General features: G+C 43.3%; 1 protein-coding gene across 11 annotated transcripts in view; it reads right to left on the bottom strand.

Moving 5' to 3' along the window:
• The window catches only part of MTCL1 (microtubule crosslinking factor 1), a 93,549-nt gene extending 70,977 nt beyond the window's left edge, over window positions 1-22,572 (bottom strand). For 4 of the 11 annotated variants that reach the window (XM_083450001.1, XM_083450005.1, XM_083450007.1 and 1 more), the window contains exons 1-3: window positions 20,718-22,570; window positions 10,942-11,166; window positions 8,470-8,628 (exon numbers count right to left, since the gene is read on the bottom strand). In XM_083450001.1, the coding sequence (XP_083306127.1) occupies window positions 8,470-8,628; window positions 10,942-11,166; window positions 20,718-21,722 (1,389 nt within the window). In that variant the 5' untranslated portion in view covers window positions 21,723-22,570. Of the gene's footprint in view, window positions 1-8,469; window positions 8,629-10,941; window positions 11,167-20,717 lie in introns of all 11 variants that reach the window. The other 7 variants (XM_083450003.1, XM_083449999.1, XM_083449998.1 and 4 more) reach the window with 4 other exon arrangements.
• Between the last annotated feature and the right edge of the window lie 3,819 nt (window positions 22,573-26,391).

Raw genomic sequence — 26,391 nt, 5'->3', positions numbered from 1 at the left:
ATCTGGTATGGAAAACCCCCTAAGAAGTTTGATATGAGCACCTTTATCCATTCCATTATAAAGTATTCATTTCTTTATAAATCTGGCATCCAAACATATAATGTGGGAGTAGAAAATGCTTAAGAGACTCCGGCAGCTAAGAATGCCAAGTATTTGTTACCAACTGTGTCTACCCCCCCCCCCCAAATAAAGGGCTCCAGCAGACACACTTTTATGTTTTTAAAAACATACACTCTCCCCCTCAAGTTATTCTTTCAGTAACAGAAAAGCAGGTAATAGATGGTACATACTTTTAAGGCTCTGTGCTGACCTACTGCTTTTCATTCAAGTAACAAGAAGAGGGAAACAATATTCTGCTGCATTTGAAAAACGTGCAAGAAAGCAGAATCAGGCTTATACGGTTGATAAAAATATTTTTTAAATTATTGGAGAGGTAGCAGTTCTCACCACCTTTGACTCAAATCAAAATCATTTTCCCATGAAAAATCTTTTCCAGATGCTTGAGGGATGCAACTGTATAGAAATGTGAAATAAAAGCAATCGCCCCCTCACTTGCTAAAGTTCACTAACTGTGAGAACAAGCCTTTAACAAAAAATGCTCTGCTAAAAACATTGTAAAGCAGATTCCTGAACTGTTGCCTCTGGGTCCTCCACCCTTTGGATCTTCAATTTGAAATGTCCGTGTGCTATTCAGGTTCCTGGGGCTGGTTTCAGCTATTAGTCCTAATAACAGAAACCCATGTAAGGGCTTCTGTTAGTGCAATGAGACTTCCTCATTCTCCCCCCACTGCCCCTCAAATTGGCTTAGGGGAGGTTCAGGAGAACCCTAGAACAACATGCATGGAGGGGAAGGGGGATCGTTTAATCTGGCAAGCTGAAGCAAAGCAACATAAAAATGTGATATATACTTCAACACTCAGAAATAATTTTCAAAGACATATTACTAAAAATATTAAAACTAAGTTTGTGTTGCAAGATAAAAGTCATGTCATATAGAAGACAGGGCAGCTGTATTTGTTTAGAATGACAGCTTACAAAAGCAACAAGTGGCGGTACCATGTTGCACACAGGCAACATCCATCTTCATTAAACTGATTAGTAAAGAGGTTTGTTCTATGGGAACAACACTCCTTCTGTCTGCAGCATTGCTGTTCTAAAAGGAAAAACCTCACTCAGGGCTTAGAGCTGCAGCTGGAAACAGGTGCAGACAAGAGTTTCAACTGTAGCCTCTGCTTCCTTAAGACTGTTCACACCTCTTTCTTTTGGTTAATACGACCAGGAAAAAAGTCAACAAAGTTCCATGGTGGAAAGTTATTTAATGTGTGTGTGCATTAATGGTGAGATGAAGTGCAGAGTGGTGAGCTGCTCAATTTAGATTAAACTTCACTGCTTGTGTTCATCATGTTTCACTTCTAAATTGATAATACATAGAAGCATTTACAACAGTTTCTAACCACATAGATTTTTATGCCGCTCTCCTGCTGACCCTTACACTTTCATATCCCCTCCCCCATAAAAGTGGGATCATCAGCTGCTCAATACGGCTGTTGCACATAAAATAAATCCTCCTTTCTTACTAGTTACACAATCTCATTCATTTCTTGCTAAACTGTTTTATAACATTCATGTCAAATCATTCTGCAGCTGCTACCCAATTCCTAATCCTCCCCATGCTTTGTCTCTTTCAACAGGGCTACCCTTTCCAAAGCAGCTTGAACTCTGCCATTGCACTGTTTGCCTTTTTCTCTTTGCTGGCTCAAAGTTTCCAGGCCAGACAAAGAATACACCAACACACGCCCTAGGCAGCTGCAAAAAAATATAGCAGCTTTACTGAGGAAACAGAAACAAGCTCCAGATATTTTCAATGCTTTTGTGGAATGCCGAGTAGGAATAGCCCACTTCCACTTTTCACTGGCCAGCAGTATTTGAAGAATGAATTATTGTCAACAATATTTTGTCTCCAACATTATCAGGTTTAACTTGCAACTGTTAGATCCAAATCCAGAATCCCATAGATGAGGAGCTAAACTATAGGATATATCCATATGGGGTTGATATTTAGAGAATAGGAAATCCCAACAAAGGCATTCATAGACTCCCCAGAAAGTAAAACGCAGTTCACTGATTATTTTCTCTCTGCTGGAGTCTTCCCTTTTATAGGATTTATCTTTTGCATATTCCCTCTCCCCATATTAGTGAGAAATTCAGAGGCAGTGCTATATAGTTTCATTTTCTTTTGAATCAACTATCACTGGAGATTTTGGCGCCTTTTTGAAGGAACAGACCAGAACTCCAACAGTACCCTAAAACCAACCTGGGTCTTTACAGTACCCCAGTGCCATGTCTCCTTCTTGTAAATCAAACCAAAGCTGATCTGCATCTTCTTTAGCAACATTCCCACCCACACTTGAGCATGCATGGTGTGTCTTGGTTGTAGTTACTACCATTCAATATGCTCTATTTAGATACACCATTCAGATTAGTAGCAAAGTTTTTTAAAAATAATAATAATAACAATTGCAAAGTATTAGTATGTTAACAAGACTGGAATGAGCCACTGTTGTTGAGGGATACTCCTCCTCTCAGAAAGGGTGTAACTGACTGATTAAAGAGTGGAAAATGAAGTGTCTGAAGTGGGAAGTTGTACAATTTCATGCAAACTGTGAGGGGGAATATGCTGATGGAAGTAAAAGGTACCATGGAACCCTGGTTGAAAAGCACTGTCCTAGCTATGCTCATTTGGAACCACGCAGTAGGATTTTCCTTGCAATAATTAAAATGGCTCTCAGCCACGAGTTTTGGAGATCAGTTACTCCCAGAATGAACAGCAGCCTTCTCTAACCTGGGGCTCTCCAGATGTTTTGGGCTACATCACCTATCCATGCTTTTTAACATTTACATGTAGCTGGGAGAGATCATCAGGAGGTTTGGGCTGGGTATTCATCCGTATGCGGATGATACCCAGCTCTACCTCTCTTTCAAATCAGAACAAGTGAAGGCGGTGAAGGTCCTGTGTGAGTTTCTGGAGGTGGTTGGAGGATGGATGGCGGCTAACAGATTAAGGTCGAATCCTGACAAGACAGAAGTACTGTTTTGGGGGGACAGGAGGCGGGCAGGTGTGGAGGACTCCCTGGTCCTGAATGAGGTAACTGTGCCCCTGAAGGACCAGGTGTGAAAGCCCTGGAGTCATTTTGGACTCACAGCTGTCCATGGAGGCGCAGGTCAATTCTGTGTCCAGTGCAGCTGTTTACCAGCTCTATCTGAGACCCTATCTGCCCACGGACTGTCTCGCCAGAGTGGTGCATACTCTAGTTATCTCTCACTTGGACTACTGCAATGTGCTATATGTGGGGCTACCTTTGAAGGTGACCTGGAAACTGCAACTAATCCAGAATGTGGCAGCTAGACTGGTGACTGAGAGCAGCCGTCAAGACCACATAACAGACCTACACTGGCTCCCAGTATGCTTCTGGGCACAATTCAAAGTGTTGGTGCTGACCTTTAAAGCCCTAAATGGCCTCTGTCCAGTATACCTGAAGGAGAGTCTCCACCCCCATCCTTCTGCCAGGACACTGAAATCCAGTGCCAAGGGCTTTCTGGCAGTTCCCTCACTGTGAGAAGCCAAGTTACAGGGAACCAGGCAGAGGGCCTTCTTGGTAGTGGCACCCGCCCTGTGGAACGCCCTCTCACCAGATGTCAAAGAGAAAAACAACTACCAGACTTTTAGAAGACATCTGAAGGCAGCCCTATTTAGGGAAGTTTTTAACGTTTAATAGACTATTGTATTTTAATATTCTGTTGGAAGCCACCCAGAGTGGCTGGGGAAACCCAGCCAGATGGGCGGGGTATAAATAATAAATTGTTGTTGTTGTTGTTGTTGTTGTTGTTGTTGTTGTTATCCCATTCCTGACCACTGGCCATGCTCCCTCTGGAGCAGGCTTTGGGAGCACACAAGGAGAGGAGAGGAGAGTCCTGTTATAAGAGCACAATGTGGCTCATGTAGTATATACTGCACAACATTTTTTTTAGAAAAATGAACGAACTGCGAAATGTCAAGTAATTCTGATCACCAAATTCTCATTAGCAAACAGTTCAGAGATGGAATTCAGAGAAGCTGGTGTTCAGAGCACACCCAAAAAGAGGCCCCAAGAAGAGCTAGAGAGCCTGGAAATAGAGAAGACCTCAGATCACCTTTTAGTGTTAGTGGACTAAACCTTGGAAGGGCCCTTCTTCCTTCCCTTACTACACAGTCAACTAATTCCACTGCATACTGAAAAGGAATTGTTGAATCCTGTGCAAGGTTTCTTGATATCCCTTAGCAGGATGCACATTGAAGGGTCCAAATCTCCACAGGCACAAATGAAAGAAGGGGTAGTTCAGAAATAAACAAATAAAACAAAAACCAACAAGTGTAAGTATCTCCAAATCACTTGGTAAAACTGACTGCAGGAAAGGGAGGGGGGATAACTGTGGTGTGCTATTTGTTGTTACACTGTATTTCTTTTCCTTCCTTTGTAAAATTATTAAAATCAAATAAAAATATTTTTTTTGGGGGGGGAAACAACTCACCTGCCTTTTCAGAAGGCAGAAGGACAACCCTTCTTGTTGATGCAACCCTACTCATCACAGAATTGCTGTAGGTATGCATTTTTTCTTTACTTAATAAACTTTGTATACTGTTTAATCATAAAAACTTCTAAACTGTTTTCATCAAAAATGTACATTAAAATTATTGATTTGTATCAGTGACTAAACACATAATAACTTTGAGAGGAATGAATCACCTTTTTATTATAAAAGAAGTATTTGGGCAAATCTATCAAGAGCACCTCTGCATATACTATATGCAGCAAAAGTTGAAGGGTTTCTTAATTATTATTATTATAAAAACATCACTGAATAGTCCTTGAAAGGAATCTTTCTCTGATCCCTCTAAGGCTACAAAATATTAGCTTTCATCCCTGCATGCCTAACATGGTTATTTCACAGCTCTGCATCTCTGAAATAATCCTGGAGGGAAATAGCATCTTTCAATTACAGTGAGTTCCCGATTATCCGGAAACAGTTTATCTGATTTTCAGATTATCTGTGCCCGAAGGTCAGGAACTGGCTGCAAAAATGAGGGTGAAAAGCCCAGCCTCTCTAAAACCTGAGAGAAGCAGGTTGGCTAATGCCAAGTGATGGTTCAGGACTAGCTTCATGTGCTGCTCTCACCTTACAATGGTGGGTGTGTTGGGCACTGGGTTAACTAGGCCATTCTTGTATGCAATCACACATTCTACATTGCAGAATGTTCTGCAGAACACGCGACTTTGAAAGAAAGAACAAATTTAGTCAAAGTTTTACAATCCCTCTCTCACTAATTCCAACAACAACAACCCAATGGTGGGAAGACGTACAGTCATTTTTCTTATCCACAAGTTTACAGTACCATGTACAGGAACAGATTCATGTGGCCACTTTTTGCTCCAGCACGTGGCAATGAATTGCTAAGTACTATAGAACAAGGATGAGGGCTGGAAATGCCACTTCTTAAATAGACTCTGCACAATAGGTTCACAACGTTAATTCTGTTCCTGATACCATATGTCAGGCACGTCCAACTCCCAAGAGACTGCGATCTACTCCCAGTATAAAAAAAACTGGCAGTGATATACCCATTGTCATTGGAGGGAGGAGGAGCGTGCGTGGGGTGGGTGGATTGCCCAGAGTTCTTCAGCTTTTATTTTTTAACTTTCGGTAAACTTTATTTAATCCCACGATCAACAAGGGGCAGCTGCATATTCCTGCATTGCAGGCGGTTGGACTAGATGATCCTCAGGGTCCCTTCCAACTCTACCGTTCTATGATTCTATGAAATTCCTTGTTTACTGTATCTAAACCTAGCAGCTCTACAGCTCACTGCACATCACTCCCCACAGAGACCTCTCCATGTCAATAAGTCATTGTGCTGTTGGAAACCGACAGATTGTGCTTGAACAGTTTTCTGGATCCAACTCCAAGACTACCATCTGGAAACTAAGTAGAAGTACAGCCAGTCATGTCACAATGAACATATTGCATTAAGAAAGCTTCACTGTTTTCCAGTTTAACCATGGACATAATTCAACTTACTATTTTTTTTAACATTTAAAGCCCCAAACAGTCCAGAGTAAATGTATTTGGAATACTGATTTCTTCCCATACAAACCAGCCCAGCAGCTGAGCAAATTATGGGAAGCCTGTCCTTACATTTCACCGCCTTCAGAGGATAAGTAGTGATCTATCAGGGCTACCTCAGCAGTTGGACTCCAACTGTGAAACTTCCTCCCTTGGTAGATGTGCCCAACACATACTTTATTATTTTATGAGATGCCAGATGAAGGCTCTCATCTTCACCTGAGCTTTCTCTTGATTGTATTAGTTACTAGGTAATAATGCAAATGTGATTGCTTATTCTGTTATTGTTCTGCACAGTCAATCTTTTATAGTTTCATCCATCTATATGTCTAGTTTTCATTTGCTCCTTGTTGTTTTTATTGTTGCATTTTTTGTGCTAGATATTTTTACCTTTTGCGAGCAACCTTCAGTGTCACAGCAGGCACAAATGTGCCATGCCAATAGAACAACTAAAATAAAGTCTGAATAACACTGGTTTCTGTACTGTGTCACTCACCTTCTTTGACAAATGTCTTTGGAAATCAAACATGTAAGTTCTATATTTCAGTTCCTCCATTCCCTGGTTTTATATAAGTGCTTCATTTTATGAACTCACATATGTTGCTTTTTACGTAAAAAAATATTTTACATTTTATTACTAAGTGAATACAACAATTCTTCTTGTTTTGGTCATATTTTCTTTCCTGTCATACAAGCTGCCCAAAGTGTGGTTAATAATAAATATATTGCTATGGAACAGTAGGCAAACAGTTGACAAAGACATAGAATCATAGAATTGTATAGTTGGAAGAGACCACAAGGGTCATCTAGTCCAACCCCCTGCAATGCAGGAATCTTTTGCCCAATGTGGAGCTTGAACCCATGAGCCTAAGATTAAGAGTCTCTTGCTCTGCCAACTGAGCTATCAATATGGATTTCATCTGAACCTGTCCTTTATCAAGATCTTCATCAGATGCCTTGTTAAGAATATCCCCACCTTTGAATGTGACATAGGAGGTGACAGGATACAGGGCCTTTTCAGTTGTGGTGCCTGAATTATTAAGGACCTCCCTCTGTCCATAATCATTTTTAATGAATATCAGCTGAGTTCAGTGCTGTTTATGGAAAATTTTAAGTGTATTTTTACTGGAGTTATAAATATTTGTTCTGCTGTTCTTATGTCTTTTAAAAAGCTTTATTGTGTTGACTGTTTTTAACTGCTGACTCTACTGTTGTTGGTTTGTTTATTCGGCTTATTATATAGGTTTTAATTATGTTGTACACTCCCTGGAAGTTAAAGTTTAGAGGCACGATTTTTTTTCAAATTAACTAAGTAAGCATATTCAGGTTTATTGATCAAGAGCTTCAGCAAAACCCACCTTTTCTTATAACCATAATGCACAAAGAAATTAAGAATGTTTTGCCCAATTTATAAAATAGAAAACAGCAACATGCTACTTCTCATAAGTATGGTTTGAAAGATTAAAATAAATAAGTCACAGCTAGTTTTTGAGTGTGTCTAAATGTCCCATGCCAATCTGGTTTTAAAATAACCCAAAACTATATTTGCCAAAATGATCTGTGCTGGTACAAGAAGAAGGATGCTACACCATACAAGACTATGTAATGACAAGAAACTGTGCTTGGATTTCATTTTCTTTCATCCAGTCATGCAATCATCCCTTTGTACAATTTAATGTAATTATAATAGTTATTTAGATACCAAATAAAAGAACAAGTACTCTATGGCTGGATGTACAATGTAAATAATTCTCTAATACAAACTCTTACTTGTACATAAAGCCAGTTCTCTATTGCTTGGCAGCATCCCCCACCCCAGATTTCAATGAGGTATTAAACAGAAGCTTAGTCGCACATGTCTCAATTAACATCTCTGATTTAAATCCTCCAGATGTATTCAGTCCTCCCACAGGAACATTAAATATGACGAATAACTTTCAAATGTGAGAAAAGCAAGCATTATAGAAACAAATTCCTACATAGTAAGGACAACCCATTCACACAACGCACTAACGACACCAATAATATGCTTGGTGGTTGGGAGAAATAAGATCTCACATGAAGTCAAGAAGCATGTAGCCCTCTGGTGAACAAGAGGATCTCTGAGTCAGAAACAATGGATTTCTAAAATATAGATGCTATTGGACAAAGCAAAAAACCAAGTTGGGAGATGCTGTCACTCACAGGTATAAAGTGACAGGTATTTTGTTGACTGGAATTATATTATTAGTGAGTTTTATTTCAAATGTATTTCAGATTTCTTTTACTAGCAAGCCTCTCATTAGTTATCTGTCATCAGTTGCTACTTACCTCTTTCAATCTATCCAACTCATTTTGCAGTGCCTGTTTCGATATTTCCATCTCAATGATTTGTTGACGAAGGATTTCATTCTCATCCTCTGCTTTAACTCGTTTCTCTTCCACATTCTCCAGTTCATGGTGCAGCCTAACGGATACATCTTTGGCTACCTATTCAAAAAAGAGTATACAAACATATCTTGTAGTAGCAACAGCAGTAGCAGTTTTAAAAACATTTTCCATTAACAAAATTGAAAATATAAATGCATAATAACGTAAGGTGTAAAAGCTTTCCTGACAGCAGAAATGGATGGATATACTCTGTGTGTGTGTGTGTGTGTGTGTGTGTGTATAAAATCAATGGAGAGGCATTTAAACCTCCCAGGACATTCTGCAGTTTACTTTAAATTGCCCATTCTGTAATACAGATAGCACATCATCAAGAACTTCAGTGCTATCACTTGAAAAGTAAATTGGCACAATAGATTTTTAACACACTAGATGTGTTAATTGGTTTACCAATACCAGGATGTCTGTGTTATTAACATAAACTGGCTTTTTGTGAAAGGCCACTTGCTAATAATGTAATTATCACTGCCTGCACTTTTCTGCATTTCATTACCTTCTGACTCTCACCATTAACAACCCCCCTCACTGCCTCCTGAAGTTGTAGATTATACTCCACAAAATCAGATGCCATAAAAAAGTTAGTCTTCAAGGTACCACAAAAATCTTTATTATTTTTGCTGCAAGGGACTAACTGCTCTGGAAATAATTAACCAGTATCATTAACTAGGGGACGCGGGTGGCGCTGTGGTCTAAATCACTGAGCCTAGGGCTTGCCGATCGGAAGGTTGGCAGTTCAAATCCCTGTGATGGGGTAAGCTCCCATTGTTTGGTCCCAGCTCCTGCCAACCTAGCAGTTTGAAAGCACGTCAAAGTGCAAGTAGATAAATAGGTACCGCTCTGGCAGGAAGGTAAATGATGTTTCCATGTGCTGCTTTGGTTTTGTCAGAAGCGGCTTAGTCATGCTGTCCACATGACCCAGAAAAACCATCTGCGGACAAACGCCGGCTCCCTCGGCCAGTAAAGCGAGATGAGCACCGCAACCCCAGAGTCGTTCGTGACTGGACTTAACTGTCAGGGGTCCTTTACCTTTTTTATCATTAACTAAGTCCATGATATAATACTAGAATACAATTTTAGGGTATTATGGTATTAAATAACAAATCATTTCATAAATTAGATTAAGCATACCTAAAACTCTATCTCCCCCCCCCCCTTTTTAACAAGCACAGCACAGATATGTATATAAATATCTTTTTTACAGATCAAGTGCACATACTGAAGAGAGAAAGTCTTCTGAAAACCAAGTTGCACACATAATTAGCACAATTCAGAGCATTAGGGAATTTTCAGTTTAGGCAGTGGGAAATATGGCTCAGTTTGGATGCATCTATTGTGTATAAATTTTAAATCAGTCCCCTACTTCAGAATGAGGTGAGTGAAGCCTATTTGATTGCTCCTTAACAGCCAAGGCTCCTTTCAGGTGAAAAGTTAGTATTTCATTGGGAGGGTTTTTTAGCCTACACCTCCTCATAAAATGCTAGGTTTCCAAATGCAGGAAATATTAAAAGCATATAATTTAGAGTTGGGAGGAATATAGAGTTGAATGTCACTAGTCCAATTTCCTGCTTAATATAGAAATTTTGTAACTGACAGGTGGTCTCTACTTAAATACCTCTTGTGAAGGAGAACCCAACACCTCCCAAGGCAGTCTCTGTTCCACTGTCATACAACTAATATCATCAGGAAGTTTATCCTGACATTTTAGCGAAAATCTGCTTTCTAACAATTTCCACCTGTTAGTTATAGTCCTGCCCTTTGGATCAGAGGACATGTCTGTTCCATCTTCTGAGAGGCTTCCCTTCAGATATTTTACAGCTCTTTCTCCCCCTTAAACTTCTCTTCTCCAGCTGAACATACCCAGTGCTTTCAACCATTCAATATGGGGCTTGATTTCCAAAATCCCTCACCATTCTGGTCACCTTCCTATGGATGTGCCCTAGCTGACTCCTGTATGTCTTCTTATAGCAAGTGTGATTCTCCTATGTGCACTCTGAAATGCCTTGGTCCTTACTGCCTGACAGTGGGGTTCCTGAGAAGTGAGACAGTTCTTCAGGACAATGTCTGCTATGCTTCACATAGGAACAGTGATGACTTCTATGACCAGCAAGAACTTCTATTAGTCTTTAGATCTGCCTGTGCCAGATAGCTTTCACAGAAACCATTCCCCCCCCCCCCACCAAATACTCAGACATAGCTGTGAAATGTGACAGGCTTTTACCAATTACTTATCAAGGATTTTATTGAAGGCAATGTAGCAGCCAATTGCACATGGGACTCTGACTTGCCTATAGCAGATAGCATGTGCAGAGCTCCATGACTAACTTGGATGTCTTTATGCATAAAGCCTTCACTCACCTTTAGATCTTGCTCTAAGCTTCTAATTAACTCCCCATCCACTTGACCCGTCTGTGCAACTTTCAAGCTTTTCTGTTCTGCTTTCCTGAGACGATACTGCAAAATGCGACAGTTCTTGTTTGCACGGTCCAGCTCTCGTCGAAGTTCCTGAAGTTGGTAAACATCTTCTTCAAGGTAGCTGTCACGCATCTCTTCCATTTCAGCCCGCAGTTCATCGAGCTCATCCTGCCATGACCCAAAACACTATCAGATATCAAAAAGGCGACTCTGCTCCCTCCCCATCAAGACACACATCAAGATATGATAGGAGTAATCCAGCACTCACAACTGCTGCACTGTCCCCATTTGCTGTACAGCAGGCAAGGAGAATCCCGAGGAAATGATCTTGCAAGCAACATCAAGCTCATGTTGATCTTGCAAACCACAGTGGTACCTCGGGTTACATACGCTTCAGGTTACAGACAGGTTACATACGCTACAGGTTACAGACCCAGAAATAGTACCTCGGGTTAAGAACAGGATGAGAACAGAAATCGTGCTCCGGAGGCGGGCGGCAGCGGGAGGCCCCATTCTGAAGTGGTGCTTCAGATTAAGAACAGTTTCAGGTTAAGAACAGACCTCTGGAACGAATTAAGTACTTAACCCCGAGGTACCACTGCAATACCAGTTGTAACTTACCTCTTCAGAAATAATAGGAACAGCAAAAAAAGTTATATATCAAAGCTGTAAAATCAGTTCACATGAAGTTGAAACTCCTTGTCTATTGTGCTGCTATGTTTCCTTACACCAGTGATAGCCAAACTTGGCCCTCCAGCTGTTTGGGAGTACAACTCCCACCATCCCTGACCACTGGTCCTGTTAGCTAGGGATGATGGAAGCTGTAGTCCCAAAACAGCTGGAGGGCCAAGTTTGGTCATCACTGCCTTACACAAACACACACACAAGCTTCCAAATTTGAAACAAAAATATTATGCTTTCTAAAGATTTGGGGTTTTTTTGCTAAAGTTTGCAATACAGTACATTTCTTCTAGAAAAGAATATCCTTTTTAAAAAACCTCATTCCTATTAATCTAATCTGTATATAACTGAATCTCTCAAGTTAAAACCTTTATAAGCAGGTCTTCAGGCTCAGTGGATAGGCCATTAACTTGCTGGAGGATGACTCCTGGGACACCAACTATTCTATTATTAACCTAGCTCTGTGTTTAAAAAGAAAACGGATGATGGAAAGCAGCAATAAGATTAGTTCTCACATAAAGGCTTCCAACAAAGATTTAGATACCTTCAATTTGCAGTTTATTGGCCTTTTTAAAGAGGAGCAAAACCATGCAGTTCTGCCTACTGGATATTTTTCAAGTACATGTCTACACCTATAATTCTTTAAGGATAGCATAGGTGCCAACTATAGGGGGCCCTGGAGGCCTGGGCACCCACAGCACAGGCTCTTACATGACTTCCAGTTTGTACTGGAAGTCGCATCAGAAGCCAGACGCGACCCCTGAGGAAACGTCAGGACGCAACTTCTGGTACAAACCGGAAGTTATGTCGGAGGTTTCGCGAGACCTCATACATGATCTCCAAGGTGCCGCAAGACCTCAGAAATGCCGCTGCTGTGCGTTGGTGTAATGTTATGTCATGATGTCATGACGCAGATAGGTCACGGGTGCAATTCGGCACCCATAACCTGGGGCCTAAATTGGCACCCCTGAAGGATAGCATTGTGTGTGTTATATACACACATAGGTTTGCACAGTGCTTCTTCCTGGGGGTGTTCAGGGATATGCATTCCGCTAAACATATTGTGAATCTTTGTACTTTTGTCCATTCACTGTATTTATTTTTCTCAATTTGAACTATAAAACAGTAATTTTCTTGAATCAAAACGAGAGTACCCCTAAACATTTTTTTAGGGGGGGGAAAAGCACTGGGTTTGCACAAGTGGACTAAAGAACTCTGGCACAACAAATCCACTTTTTTAAAAAAAACACTGAGACAGAAGGGGGCAGAGAACTGTCCTTTCCATTAGCACAGTACTTTTAATGCGATAATCAAGAAAGTTATGCTTGGTGAATGTTGAAACACTCTCAGTAATATTTAAACACCTATCCTTCGAGTGGCTGCAAATTTATAGACTCCCATAGTAACTCAAATAAGGTCTGGTGTAAACCCTTAAATACAGGAGGAATAATTAGCTTTGGCAGTGGGTGCATATGGTTGCTCAGCATCAGTGCAAATAAACAGAAAGTGAAATTAGGTCACTTTTATTTATGTTATTACAGTAGGTGTCAAACTTTGGGATCTATGTTTGGAAATGTCGTTAACAGTCATTTTCCACTCACAAGCATTCTTCACAGAGTGTGGTGTCTATGACATCAAGATCATCAAAAGATCCCCCTTCAGGATAGTAAATAAGATCCACATTATGTCTGAGATCCTGAATCCACTTGGCAAACACAGAGTGCAACACAACCTTATGCCTGTAACTCAGTAATAAAGCCCAACAAGCTTAGTGAGGCTTAGTCCCTGGTGCTTAGGGATGGCAGCCCCAGTCCCTCTGAAGCCTAACTGAACATAGGACTGCCATCTAAATGCTTAGTACTTTGCGACAATCAACCTGACCATAACGTGAGTGCACAGCTGCCATTCTATTTAATCAGGCTGGAGCTGGGATGCCCTTCAAGCCCTATTGAACTGAATGGAAACTGCTGAGCAGCAATGCTTGGCAAATTCTTTGCTGTGTTTCCTTGATAAACCCACTGAACCAAGGTCTGCTCAAAGATATTGTGGGAAGGGCAGAAAGAGTGAGGCAAAGTATCCTTACTATTTAATAACAGTCAAACCAGATGGAAGCTTAAAATCGAAAAAACTAGATCTGTCATGCCTAACACACAAACTACTGTTGCAGTACCACACACACAGTTATTTATGCTCTTTTGTTTTGCAGTGACCTTATTATTAACAAGATTCACCACACTTATGTCAACGTAAACAGAAAAACCAACATGTAAATCTACACTATAGTGAAAATAAACATGTGGTGGGGAAAGTATGTTGAGATTGTGTCTGCTTTTGAAAAATGCAAAGCTTATAAAAATTCATGAGAGTGACTGTTGTAAGAAAAGAAAGAAGGGCACCGTTGTGATGCAGAAGATGCTATTCATTTCTGCTACTTAAGTGGCTTCAAAGGGTTTGAACCAGTGGCAGCTTCAGCCAGAGCTTAATATATTTCTTTTCTTCTCTTTTTAAAGAAGACTCAGTACTATACATTTGCCCTAGGAAACTTTTGAATACTAATCTCTCCATTCTTTAAATTACTCTGTTTTTAATCTCGGGGGGGGGGGGGGTCCAAAATAACTATACACATCAATACTGTATTCTCATGCTCATGTCACCATTTGTACCAGTTACAATGTATATGGTTAGAAGCGTATTTATTTATTATGGATCTTCAGGCTTTTTGGTAACATTGTTTTTGTACAACGAAACCCTCTGAAAGGTCATGCATGTAAAGCCAATAAAAAAAAATTACCAGAGCTCTTAAGAGTGTCAATATGTTTCCAAATTGCTCCCAGTTTTAAAGAGTTGGAGATATATATATATATATATATATATATATATATATATACACTCTGCTTCCTCTGGACAATGCCATGTTTCAGCAGAGCCACAGCTGTGGCTAAGAAGATAGACCCACAGTCATTGTTTACCAGGCTGAATTCTCACTCTAGCAGCTGACTACCCCAGCATTTGCAGATTGTCGATGTTATTCTGATGCCTAAGGTTAGATTTATCTCCTTTTCCCTATGACTAATACATTTAAGATGCAAAGAAGTAAGGCATAGCCTTTGATATATATGTTTTTAAATAATCACCATCAATTCTAGATATTCTTACTGTGCACAAAAAAAAAAAAAGATTCTACAATACAGTATACACCAGGTAATATTCACCGTTTGCCACATTCATCAGTAAACCCATTGAAATAAATGCATCTACTCTAACTTAGTTGGCTATCACTCAGGATCTTATCTACACCTTGGCAAAAAGGTATATATATTCAACAAATAAATTTAATAAAATGTATTTGACATTTTATATGATATTTGGTGATTTCATGGAAATACATAATGTCTTTCATATTCTTTATAGCAGAGGTGAGAAACCTCCCCTACTCAATCTGTCAGGGACTATGTGGAAGCAGTGTTATGGGGCCAAAACCAAAAGTAGGTGGGGTCAGAGCCACCCCACTCTCTCTCCCCTTCTCACCCACACATACCCATCCATTCAAATGCATGTCCATTCATGCAATTCTTCCTCCCCAGCTGCCTCTCTTCCTTGCCAACATGCAGAGTCATAGTGGGTGGAAGAGGGAGTGGAACAAGAGGGAGCACAGTCTAAACAGTGAGGCCCCAGAGACTGCATCACATCTGTGGGCCAGAGGTTTCCCACCCTGCTTTACAGGATGTTAGGAAGCCTTGGATACCATTCAGATGATATGCCTAAAACTTCTGCTGCATAAAGTCTTGGGGAAAGTGACTTAAGAGTTGAAGGAGACAGCTACCGTGTCATTTTGGACCAGATGAATAATGGTCCAACTAGCTATGTCAGGTGCAGCCAATGCTGTTCTTCACAAGCATGAACTGGACTTTTTTATGTCTTAACTGTTCTTGATTGGATGGGCAGTGTCTAATTTCAATACAGAATATGAGGCTGAGGGGAGCTGAACTCTTTGCCCTCCCACCACCTTATTTCACTTGGCAGTAAAGTTTTTCAAAGTGATGGAATGCACTGATGCAAAATGAAGGACCACAGCTTAGGGAAAGGACTGTAGCTCAGTGGTGCAGCATTTGCCTTGCATGCAGCAGGGCCTTGGCATGCCCAGGTAGGTCTGGGAATGTTCCTTGGCTGAAACCCTGGAAAGCCATTGCCAGCCAGAGTAGACAATATTGTAGACAATATTGAGCCACATGAACCAATGGTCTTCATAGCAGCTTCCTATGAAGAAACGTTCATCTCTCATCCATTTGTATGTGTTACATTACAAATCAAACCCCTTACTTTAAATGCAAATGGGGCTGACAAGGCTACCCTACCCTGTCTAGGCCTGCAGTAAACTAATCCATCCTTATAAAACAACTGCCAGACTGATGCCCAGAACTACTATACCATGTTGCTTCTATTAATAACAACTCCCCTTTTCAGCTTAATCTTTACCTACATTTAATCCACTCTTTTAGGCCCAGTTCTAACATATTCCCTCTCCAGGCAAAATTCACATAGTCTCTGTAAATAAAAGGCTACAAACTGAAGCATTTGTTAATATAAACCCAAAATACTATATTCACAAGAAGGAAAGTCAAATGGTACAGTATTTGTGGTTACTCAATCATCTCAGTTTCTTTTATTTATAGATCTTTCTGAATGTAGCTTCAGTAGTGTGCCAAAAGATCATATTGTAAATACAAACCCTTGTAGAAGTTCCAGCACATAAAAATCCATGCAGCAGCATTTTGAACAGTGACTTCTATTTATGGATGGGAAGACTTAACATAAGAGAAATCATTTTAAGCAGCATCTTTATAATAACATTTTTAGCATGGCTGTTCTTTATCCTAGGGGCCTGCTTAATGTGTTAAGGGAACAATCCTAAATAAGGGAAGCTGGCATAAAGTACACCAGATCCAAACTCTGTTCAGGAGTGTGGCTGCTGTCAACCTAAGCCTGGAAAATAAGCCTTTAAAATTGAGTTGAGTTTGACTTATTCCACCCTTTTTGCCATCATGTTTTCTGCTGGGTTGCCAGGTCATGTGACCAAGCTAAATGGAGTTAGGATCCCCCTGCCCAATCCTGCCACTCTTCCCTATTTGTTAAGGTTCATGCCAGGGTAAGCTCCACTGGTCTCATTTTAGTCCTTGCTGAGCCAGGATGAGGAAGTTATGCCCATGGATCTCTGGCTGAGTGAGGGTTCTGCACCTGGGGAGCCTAGCTGAGCAGGGAACTTGATGGCTGACCTGGAGCTCTGCCACATCTTCACTCATTCTGGCAGATCTCAGCTTAGTTACTTACTAACAGGATTTGTTATGGAACAAATACATGAATAAGATAACAAATTATTTGAACCCCAAATTAGGGAAGGGAGAGATCTCATTTTAACTGATAAAGCAAGTGGGGTGCTTTGTTTTTTTCATTCAAACTTGGTGATGAAAAAAGTTTGCTCTCCCCTGCTATATTTTCACCCTTACAAAGGCTAAATTAAACAAAAACCTATATACCATAGCATAGACCATACAGTTGGCTAAAATAGATGGGTCTGGCTATTCTTTTTCCCAAAAGAAAAGTGAGGATGGGTGAAATGCCACCCACTTCTTTTTAGACAAATAGAGCCTGGCCTAACCATCCTACTTCCCTTTCCTACTTTGAAACCATCCAGCCCCCTACAAACCCATTCCATTTTGTGCACTGCACCAAGTCACTAAGTGGTACTCAAACTCGGAATACTGGGTGGGGGCATGACTGCTTACTGTGGTATGGTACCACTTTAAATGCATAGTGTGGATGGGGTCTGTATTATAGCCCACAGCAGACATAGACAACATGATGCCCTGCAGATGTTAATGGACTACAATTCCCAACAGCTTCTGCAGGCAGCCATGTTGGCTACCCCTGGTCTCTTGAACATTCCAGGTTTCTTTGAAAAAGACAAGTTGTAGTCAGGTAACGGGAGCAAAAGTGCCTGATCTCTTCTTTAAGGCCATGCTAAAGAACAGAGCAAGGGGGAAGGAAGTGTGGTCAAGGCTCACACAAGCCTTTTGATTTAAAACCCCCCATTTCATGTTCTCTCATCCCCTCCCCTGACAAAGTTATTCCCACGTGTCTCCAAGGGACTCTCCCCACAATCAGTTTTGTGCACTAAATACACTTTTGTTTTCTATACAGCGCACACAGCAAGGCTGACTATTGAACTTCCTTTACAGGGATATCACATTTCCCCTAACAAAGAAACCATTATATTTTGGAGCTGGGGAAATGCTATCTCCCCCCGCCCCCGCCAGGTGGTATATTTGGTTCTTGTGCAACTCTGGCACCTGTGGGATGATCTTTGTGTTCTGGTGGATATGCTTCTGATACAAACTGACGTTCCAAGTACCCACACTATTTTGTGATCTGCTTTAAAACATACAGTACTCCTGTTTTTTTATTTCTTTAAAAGATCTCTGTAGGCTCCTCCACAATCCAATTTAACTCATCTAGCTTCTTCTTTTTGGGAAGGGACACGGGTGGCGCTGTGGGTTAAAGCCTCAGCACCTAGGGCTTGCCGATCGAAAGGTCGGCGGTTCGAATCCCCGCAGCGGGGTGCGCTCCCGTTGTTCGGTCCCAGCGACTGCCAACCTAGCAGTTTGAAAGCACTCCCGGGTGCAAGCAGATAAATAGGGACCGCTTACTAGCGGGAAGGTAAATGGCGTTTCCGTGTGCGGCTCTGGCTCGCCAGAGCAGCGATGTCACGCTGGCCACGTGACCCGGAAGTGTCTTCGGACAGCACTGGCCCCCGGCCTCTTTGAGTGAGATGGGCGCACAACCCTAGAGTCTGTCAAGACTGGCCCGTACGGGCAGGGGTACCTTTACCTTTACCTTTTTAGCTTCTTCTTTTAGCTGGCAAATCTGCTATGAAGTTGCATATATACATATACCTGTATAAGTACACATATACCTTTTTCAAAATTATTGGGAACACTTGCCTTTCCTTGCTTCTGTTCTAGAGCACACATTTAATATTTTTTAAAAAACGTAAATGTGAGAGAATGTCAATAAACTGCTGCGTTTTGCCCACCCTATTTTGTGTGCATGTGATATCATACTGCTGGCGTTGAGAAGACTTGCAGCTAAGTTGTAGTGTTGAAGCAATGATTCTTCAACATCAACTTCGTTGGACTGGCCATGTTGTGCAGATGCCTGATGATCGTCTTCCAAAGCAACTACTCTATTCCGAACTTGAAAATGGAAAGCGTAATGCTGGTGGTCAACAAAAGAGGTTTAAAGACTGTCTCAAGGCAAATCTTAAAAAATGTAGTATAAACACTGGCAACTGGGAAACATTGGCCTGTGAGCGCTCCAGTTGGAGAACAGCCTTTACCAAAGGTGTCATGGGCTTTGAAGACACTTGAACTCAGAACGCAAGGGAGAAACGTGCTAAGAGGAAGGCATGCTTGGCTAATCCACACCGTGATCAACTCCTGCCTGGAAACCAATGTCCCCACTGTGGAAGGACGTGTGGATCCAGAATTGGCCTCTACAGTCACTTACAGACTCATGTTAAAACCATGTTTATGGAAGACAATCTACGAGTGAGTGATCACCAAAGAAGAAGAAGACAGTTGAGGCACACTGCAACTGATTATGCAGACAGGATGGGCAGGATGTTTCTACTAGAACCCCCTGTGTCTTTATCAGCTGCCCAGCAGACTGAAATCTAGCACAGAAAGACTGCCTATCAATTTCCATGGCAGGAAAAGCCTCTGCTAATTTCGCCCCCTGCCACAGCTGTTAAACACCTACCATAAAAAATGTTGACAACCCTGCATTCAGAGAGCTCTCCATGTGTGATCTCTCACCTGTCATTTCTCTCACAGACAAACTATACTTATATATACTGAATATCAAAACAACTATTTAACTTCTATCTTCGTTCTATTTTTTACCATTTCATTTTGCTATGGGGGGGTTGATATTGAAAGCAGGTATTTTATATATCAGTTATCAGAGAGATTAGAATACTGTAAGCCAGGGGTCAGCAAACTTTTTCAGACCTTGTGGGGGGCCGGACTATATTTTGGGGGGAAAATATGAACGAATTCCTACGCCCAACAAATAACTCAGAAATGCATTTTAAATAAAAGGACACATTCTACTCATGTAAAAACTGGATTTAGAAAGCGATTGGGCCGGATCTGGCCCCAGGGCCTTTGTTTGCCTACCCCTGCTCTAAGCAATAACCAGCTTTTAGAACACTAGCATTTTAACCAACCATCTTGCCAGTCAGACTTCCACAGAGAACTGGCGTCTCTCTTGTGGAATTAAAGTGCCCTGATAGAAGAAGGAATGTCCATCCCCCTTCGATGGAGCTGCAGGGTTCTGACCTGGAACCCAGCACAGCAGCACCATTCTGAAGAGCCCACATGCCTCAATGGCAAGAACCACCAACGCAGAGTCTGGCTTAAAAGGCTAACTTTAAGGGGCCACAAGACTCTTCGGGTTGTTTTTGCTGCAGGGGACTTATACACCGCCACCCCTCTGAACGTAAAGAAGTTTGACATTACTGTGCTTCAACTGCAGGACACAAAACGAGCGCATATTTCTGCAACCATGAGATCATCCGTTAGCAGAAAAACTTCAGGAATCACCAAGTTGAACGTCGTTTGCTCTGGAGAAGATACAAAATTGGCATCCCTCTCTCTCCTCCTCGCCAGAAACTACTACCTCTGGACCAGCACACCACTATTATTACATCCTATAATAGCTCGAACTGGGAAGGAAACTTCCCAGCCGTCCAGTTCGGCTTGTCAATGCTCCTTGCCCCAAGGAATCCCCTCCCTCATTGCCAAGAAACTGCCCTTATTCCAGATGGACGACCCCACCCCCCACCCCAGTCGGTGTCTGGAGTGTCTGTTACTTTTGCGAAGTTGCCCCCAGGTCAGCCAAGCGCTGCCTTTCCTTGGCGCCTCCCTGACCCGCTGGCTGCCCCCTCAGCCCTCCTCCTCCTCCCTCTTCCCGCCCTTTACCTTGAGGTAATCGTTCTCGGAGCGCAGCTCTTCGATCTCCCTCAGCAGCTCCTCCTCGTCGACAACCAGCTGCCTCTCGCAGGAGGGAAGCACCACCAGCGGGGCTTTGCCGCCCAGCCTCAGGCTCCCCGCAGGCGGCGCGCTTTTGGCGGGCGCCGCTTTCTCCGGGGCTCTCCCCCAATTCGCCTCGTCGCCCGGCGGCTGCTCCACGTTGGCGGCTCCCGAGGGAGCCGGGGAGGCAGGTGGCGCTGCTGGCAGCCCTTTGCTGGCGGCGTCCGAAGAAGGCGAGGCAGGCTGAGGGGCGACGCCTGGCCCCGAGGGCAAAGCGGGCGCTGGCTGCGGCTGCTCGCGTTCCCGGTCGCTGGAGCCGGTGCCGGACTCCGCGTCGCTGCTGGCGGCCTGAGCCAGCCTCTGCTCGTCGGAGAGCGGCTCGGACGGGCAGTCGGACAGGTCGGAGCTGCTGTCCGTGTGGCTGATCCTGGCGCCGGGTCCGCTGCCCAGCCCAGCGGCCGGGGCCAGGGAGCCCGGCGGGGCCAAGGCGGCGCATCGCTTGCCCTTCCTGCCTTTGCTGGGCTCGCCCCCGGGCTGCCTCCCGCCGGCCTTGGCGCCCGCCTGTTCCTGGGCCCGGGCTGCCTTCTTGCTCGAGAGGGCGGATTTGGCGCTGCCCGCCTTGCCGGCAGCGAGGCAAGCCGCCGCCGCCGCCGCCTTCGCGCCCTGGGCGCAGCTCCGCCGGGAGAGGCGGCTCTGCGTGGCCAGCAGCCCCGGCGAGTGCGGGCGAGCTCCCGCCTGCGGGGACTGCGGCTTGCCGGAGAGGCTGGGGGATTTGGGGGGCACCGGCGGGGGCTTGGCGGAAGCTGCCCGGGCGTGGAGGTCCTTGAGGAAAGGTCTGGCCGGGGAGGGAGCTCGGTGGAGCCTTTTCTTCTCGGCGAAGGAGTGGTGCGGGCTCTGCGGCGACGGCGGCGGCTTCAGAGCCTCGCCGAGGCTGGTGCCGTTCAAAGTCTCCATGGTCCCGGCTGCCCGCGAAGACGCCGGGGAGGGGCGGACACTTGCGGCTCCTCGAGCCCTTCCCGAGCGCAGGAGTGCGAGTGGCGGAGGCGACGGTCCTCCCGGCAGAGCCCCGCAGCAACAGCGCCTTCCTCTAGTTTTCGCCTTTGCTCTCTCATCACTCCTGTTTCCACCTCGCCCACCACAAAGCTCACACTTTTTCCTCGGTCTGATTCAGCGAGACGGGCTGCTCTCCTCCACCTCTCGGTCAGAAAACACAAACACACACAAAGCACAATCGGTGGCAATCTTCCTCCCCCCCCCCACCCCCACAGCTCTTTCCAATCCGCTCGATGCAGCTCACGGTAACGTTGCAGCCTGCAACATCGACTCCCTTCTCCTTGTGCCCGACGCAGACAAGTGTTTTCCGGATTGCTTCGCCAGCTTCGCAGACCGAGACCGTCATTCATTCATCATTCCCGAGCCATCCTCTCCTCGCCGTCCCTCGCTTTCGTCGCCACTGCACCTCCCGATCTCCCCAAGCGAGCTCTTTGCTCCTCGCCTTAGCTCCTGAAATAGAGAAAACTGCAAACGCTGCTGTCTCCCGTACTGACGCTGCCCCTCTGTGCGCATGATCCTCCCCTTCTGTCACCCAGCCAAGCTGCTCTCAGCGCGAGCCACTTTTTCCTAGAGCTCTCTCTTTCTGCATGCGTATTTATTGAGGCTCCTCGGCCAGTTTCAGCCTATGATAAACCTGGATTGCGCGGAGGAGGGGGGAAGAGATGATGGAAACTTAATTCTGTAGCCATTGGGGTGTATTGTTGCAACCTATACACTTTCCTAATGTTTATTCCTTGGCAAAAACAAGCCCTTTGGAGTTGGGGCTGCAGCCGCAGCAGCAATAGCAATAAATCTATTCTGCTACCTCTGCTTGCCTGTAGCACAGGCTGGCATAAGAGCAGGTTTTATTGCCCAGAAGATAAGCAACTCTTGTCCAGAGGATGAGCACTAAGAAAATCTCCAGTAGACTGATGTTGACTGCAATCCCCAAACTGATATCCTTTGCCCTTAAACTTGATAAAGCTGTTTCGGTGAGCTGGAATGCCTAGAACTGCAAGTCAAATAGGTTTGGGCCTATCCAGCGTCAATTTTAGAACCATTACAATATGAGAAACAGAATGATTAAAAGCAGAACTCAATACAAGATAATCAAATCATTTTTTTAAAAACCCATCCTGCTCCAAGAATATGTCTAACCCCAAAAGGGAGGGGAAAAAGAACATTTTGGAATCCTATCACTGTGATCTGAGCTAGGTAAGTAGACAACTTCCCCATTCATTTCCGTGGGACCTTCTCAACATACAGAGTTCCATGATGCACCAGAGTGTGCATAAACTGTGGTTCAGGGTAACTACTATATGAAAATGAGAGGAACAAAGGATTACAACTAAGCTTTACTCAAAGTAGACCTATTTATATTAATGGGCCAATGTTAGATATGTTGGTTAATTTCAATGGGTCTACTCTTAATAGGACTCACATTGGATACAAACCATGGGGTGGTATTCAACTACATTTTACCCAGTATAAACCCATTGAAATGAATGAGCATATCTATGGTACATTAATTTCAGTAGACCTATCAGTGAAACTTAACTAAAGAACACCCATCATTTAAATTTTTTTAAAAGGTTACATTAAGTGAGCATTGAAAATATTCTGTTAGTCATTGAGAGTATTCTACCACTCTTATCAGGAATTCAGAAGGGTGTGGAAAAAAGTAGTTCATGCAAAGGGCTTCAAGCAAGAGATCTTTTAATTAAAACTAGGCCAGCCAATAAAAAATTCAAAAAGTTCGGGAAGAAGGGCAGAATCATGCTGAATGTCGTTTATTATGGTAGAAAAGCTTCTTGCAAGTAAATAAAGAGTGAAAGCATAGGAAATAAGGTAAAAATGAAGGACAATACACTTCAAGCAATATAGTTCAGTTGTGGGCCTTTAGACAAGTGCCATGGTGATCATAGCTCTTAAGTGACAATGATTCTCATCTCTAATCCTTCACCCCCAGAGGCACACTCCATTGTCCCTTGAGGCAGGCGGATGCCAACAGCAACAACAACTATTCAATGGCACTTAATCATGATCAATATTTCTAGAACTGCCGCAGTAATTTATGCAATGTGTAGAAATAGGAAAAACAGAAGATGAGAGTCTTAATAGCACCTGATTAAGCTGGGAGATAAAAACCTCTATTATTACAAAGTCAAGGTGGTCTCATGAAAGATGATCCGCATCACCATCGTTGAAATGTGGGAGAATCTGATAATCTCACACAATACAGAGTGGGCTTATCATTGGATAACACCTTACTGAGGTCAATAGCTAAAATGCTAGTGTCACTCTAATGTCATAAGACATGTTTGCACTGGGTCTTATGTTGATACACAAATAATTTCACCAGCCTTGTTCCTACCTTGTGGCTTGGCAGTTTGCAAATACAGTGGTACCTCGGGTTGAGAACTTAATTCGTTCTGGATGTCCGTTCTTAACCTGAGGTACCACTTTACCTAATGGGGCCTCCCGCTGCTGCTGCCGCGCCACCGCACAATTTCTGTTCTCATCCTGAAGTAAAGTTCTTAACCTGAGGTACTATTTCTGGGTTAGCGGAGTCTGTAACCTGAAGCGTCTATAACCTGAAGTGTCTGTAATCTGAGGTACCACTGTAGTGAAGTAAGTGTGTGGTATGGTTATTTGAAAAGAAAGAAGGAAAGAAAGAAAGAAAGAAAGAAAGAAAATAAATAAATAAATAAATAAATAAATAAATGATGCTTTGCCTGTTAGAATAAGTAGTACAAATCTGTTTCTGTTTGATTTTGTAGCACACTAGCAGGATATTATAGCCTAGGTAAATTGGCAGGACACTACTATAGGCAGGGTGTGGTAGAATGTCTCCAGCAGCAGATTTTGGGGTACAGATTGCAAACATTCAAAATATCTATTCCCCTGTCTATCCCAGGAATGAGATCTCTAGGACAGCTAATAATCACAATAAAGTGAATCACAATAGCACTGGGACTCTGTTCCAGTATAGCTGTGGTCAGCGGCTACATATCAGTCTTTGGAGGAGACTTTAAAGACTCATTTGTTTCATTCCTCTTTCCTGTGTATTTTTTTTCTTTTTTGGACCCGCTTTTTTGAACCCGTAGGAGCCTGTTGTGTCAGGATTTAACTATTGTACTGTATGTGGGAAGATTGTTATGTGCTAAAGATGGTTCAGAAGCTGCAATGGTGCAGAATGCAGCAGCCAGAGTGCTGGGGGACACTTCTGTCTGGGCCACATATTACATTAGTTCTTAAAGACCTATACCTGTTTGCTTCTGAGTCCAACTGAAGGTGCCCAGATTGACATAAAGTGCCCTAAACAACTTGGGCCCCAAACTTCCTCCCACATAGACTTGCCAGGCTGGCATATCCAGGGCAGGCCTATTGGCAGCTCCAGTTCCCTGCAAAGTTTGTGGGGTGCCGGTGCATGAGAGGGCATTCACAGATGATGAAACCCTCTCCCACCCTCATTGCACATGGCTTCCTCATTGTATACATTTTGATGCCAGGTCAGATTTTTTTGCACAAGACTTTGGTGGTGGAAGATGAGATCAGAATATCCCTCCCATTTAATATACTTGCATTACATGGTTTACTTGAGATGAACTGCATGCCACCCACTCTGGGGCCAAACGTATTTGCCTACCCTTCACCAAGCAAGTCTTAGGGTGCAAAAATGGATTTAGGGCAGCACAAACAGTGCAGGGGCACTGGGCATACAGCGGAGGAGGGTGCCTTCTCCAAGCCCAGTAAGTGCTTGCCCAGATTCAGGAAGGAGGCATGAGAGCTCTAGGACTCTGCCAGAGCCTCACACCTCCTTCCCCAAGCCCAGCACCTGGTTTGCCCAGCTTAAACTGGCACCACAAGGGCTGGGGGGAGGGTGTCAAATGTTGGCCTCACACAGGGTGGCATATTACCAAGGTCCGCCCCTGCTAGGGAGGTATACAACAATTTAATTCAGAATTAGAAATGATTAAAATACAGTGCAGTCACATATATAGGGTGGGCTCTGAATAAGCAGTACAGACAGCAACACAATTATTTAACTAAAACTGTTGAAACAGTTTTTTACCTTCCAAAGAAAGAAAAAGAGGGTCAGATTTCCTGGGACAAGATGTTCCAACACCCAGTTGCCGGTGCCACCACTAAGAAGGCCCCCTCTTGAGTGCCCACCTACCACTGCCACCTGCTGGGAACAGGACAGAAAACAAAGCTCTCTCTAATGACTACAGTGCACCAGCCAGTTCATACATAAGTAGATGATCCCAAACCATTTAGGGCTTTAAAATATAGTGCCAATACTTTGAATTGGGCCTGGAAATATATCAGGAACCAGCAAAGGTGATTCAGTAGTGTGCAGCCAAGGTCAGGCTTTTGCTATAAGCCTACCTGTTGCATTCTGAACTAACAGAAATTCCAAGATACTTTTCAGAGTCAGCCCCATACAAAGCAGGTTTCAGTACTCCATTGCATGTTAGCAAGGTCTTTCTCCTTCAGGAAATGATGCAGCTGGTACACCAGCCTTAGCTTTCCAAAAGCATGCCTTGCCCCAGCCACCACCATTTGTCTACGAACTTCAGCATGCTAG

Source organism: Podarcis tiliguerta (assembly GCF_965153285.1).
Source record: "Podarcis tiliguerta genome assembly, chromosome: 7".
Lineage (NCBI taxonomy): Eukaryota > Metazoa > Chordata > Lepidosauria > Squamata > Lacertidae > Podarcis > Podarcis tiliguerta.
Note: the sequence above shows the minus strand (reverse complement) of the source record. Positions and strands in the feature narration are given on the sequence as shown.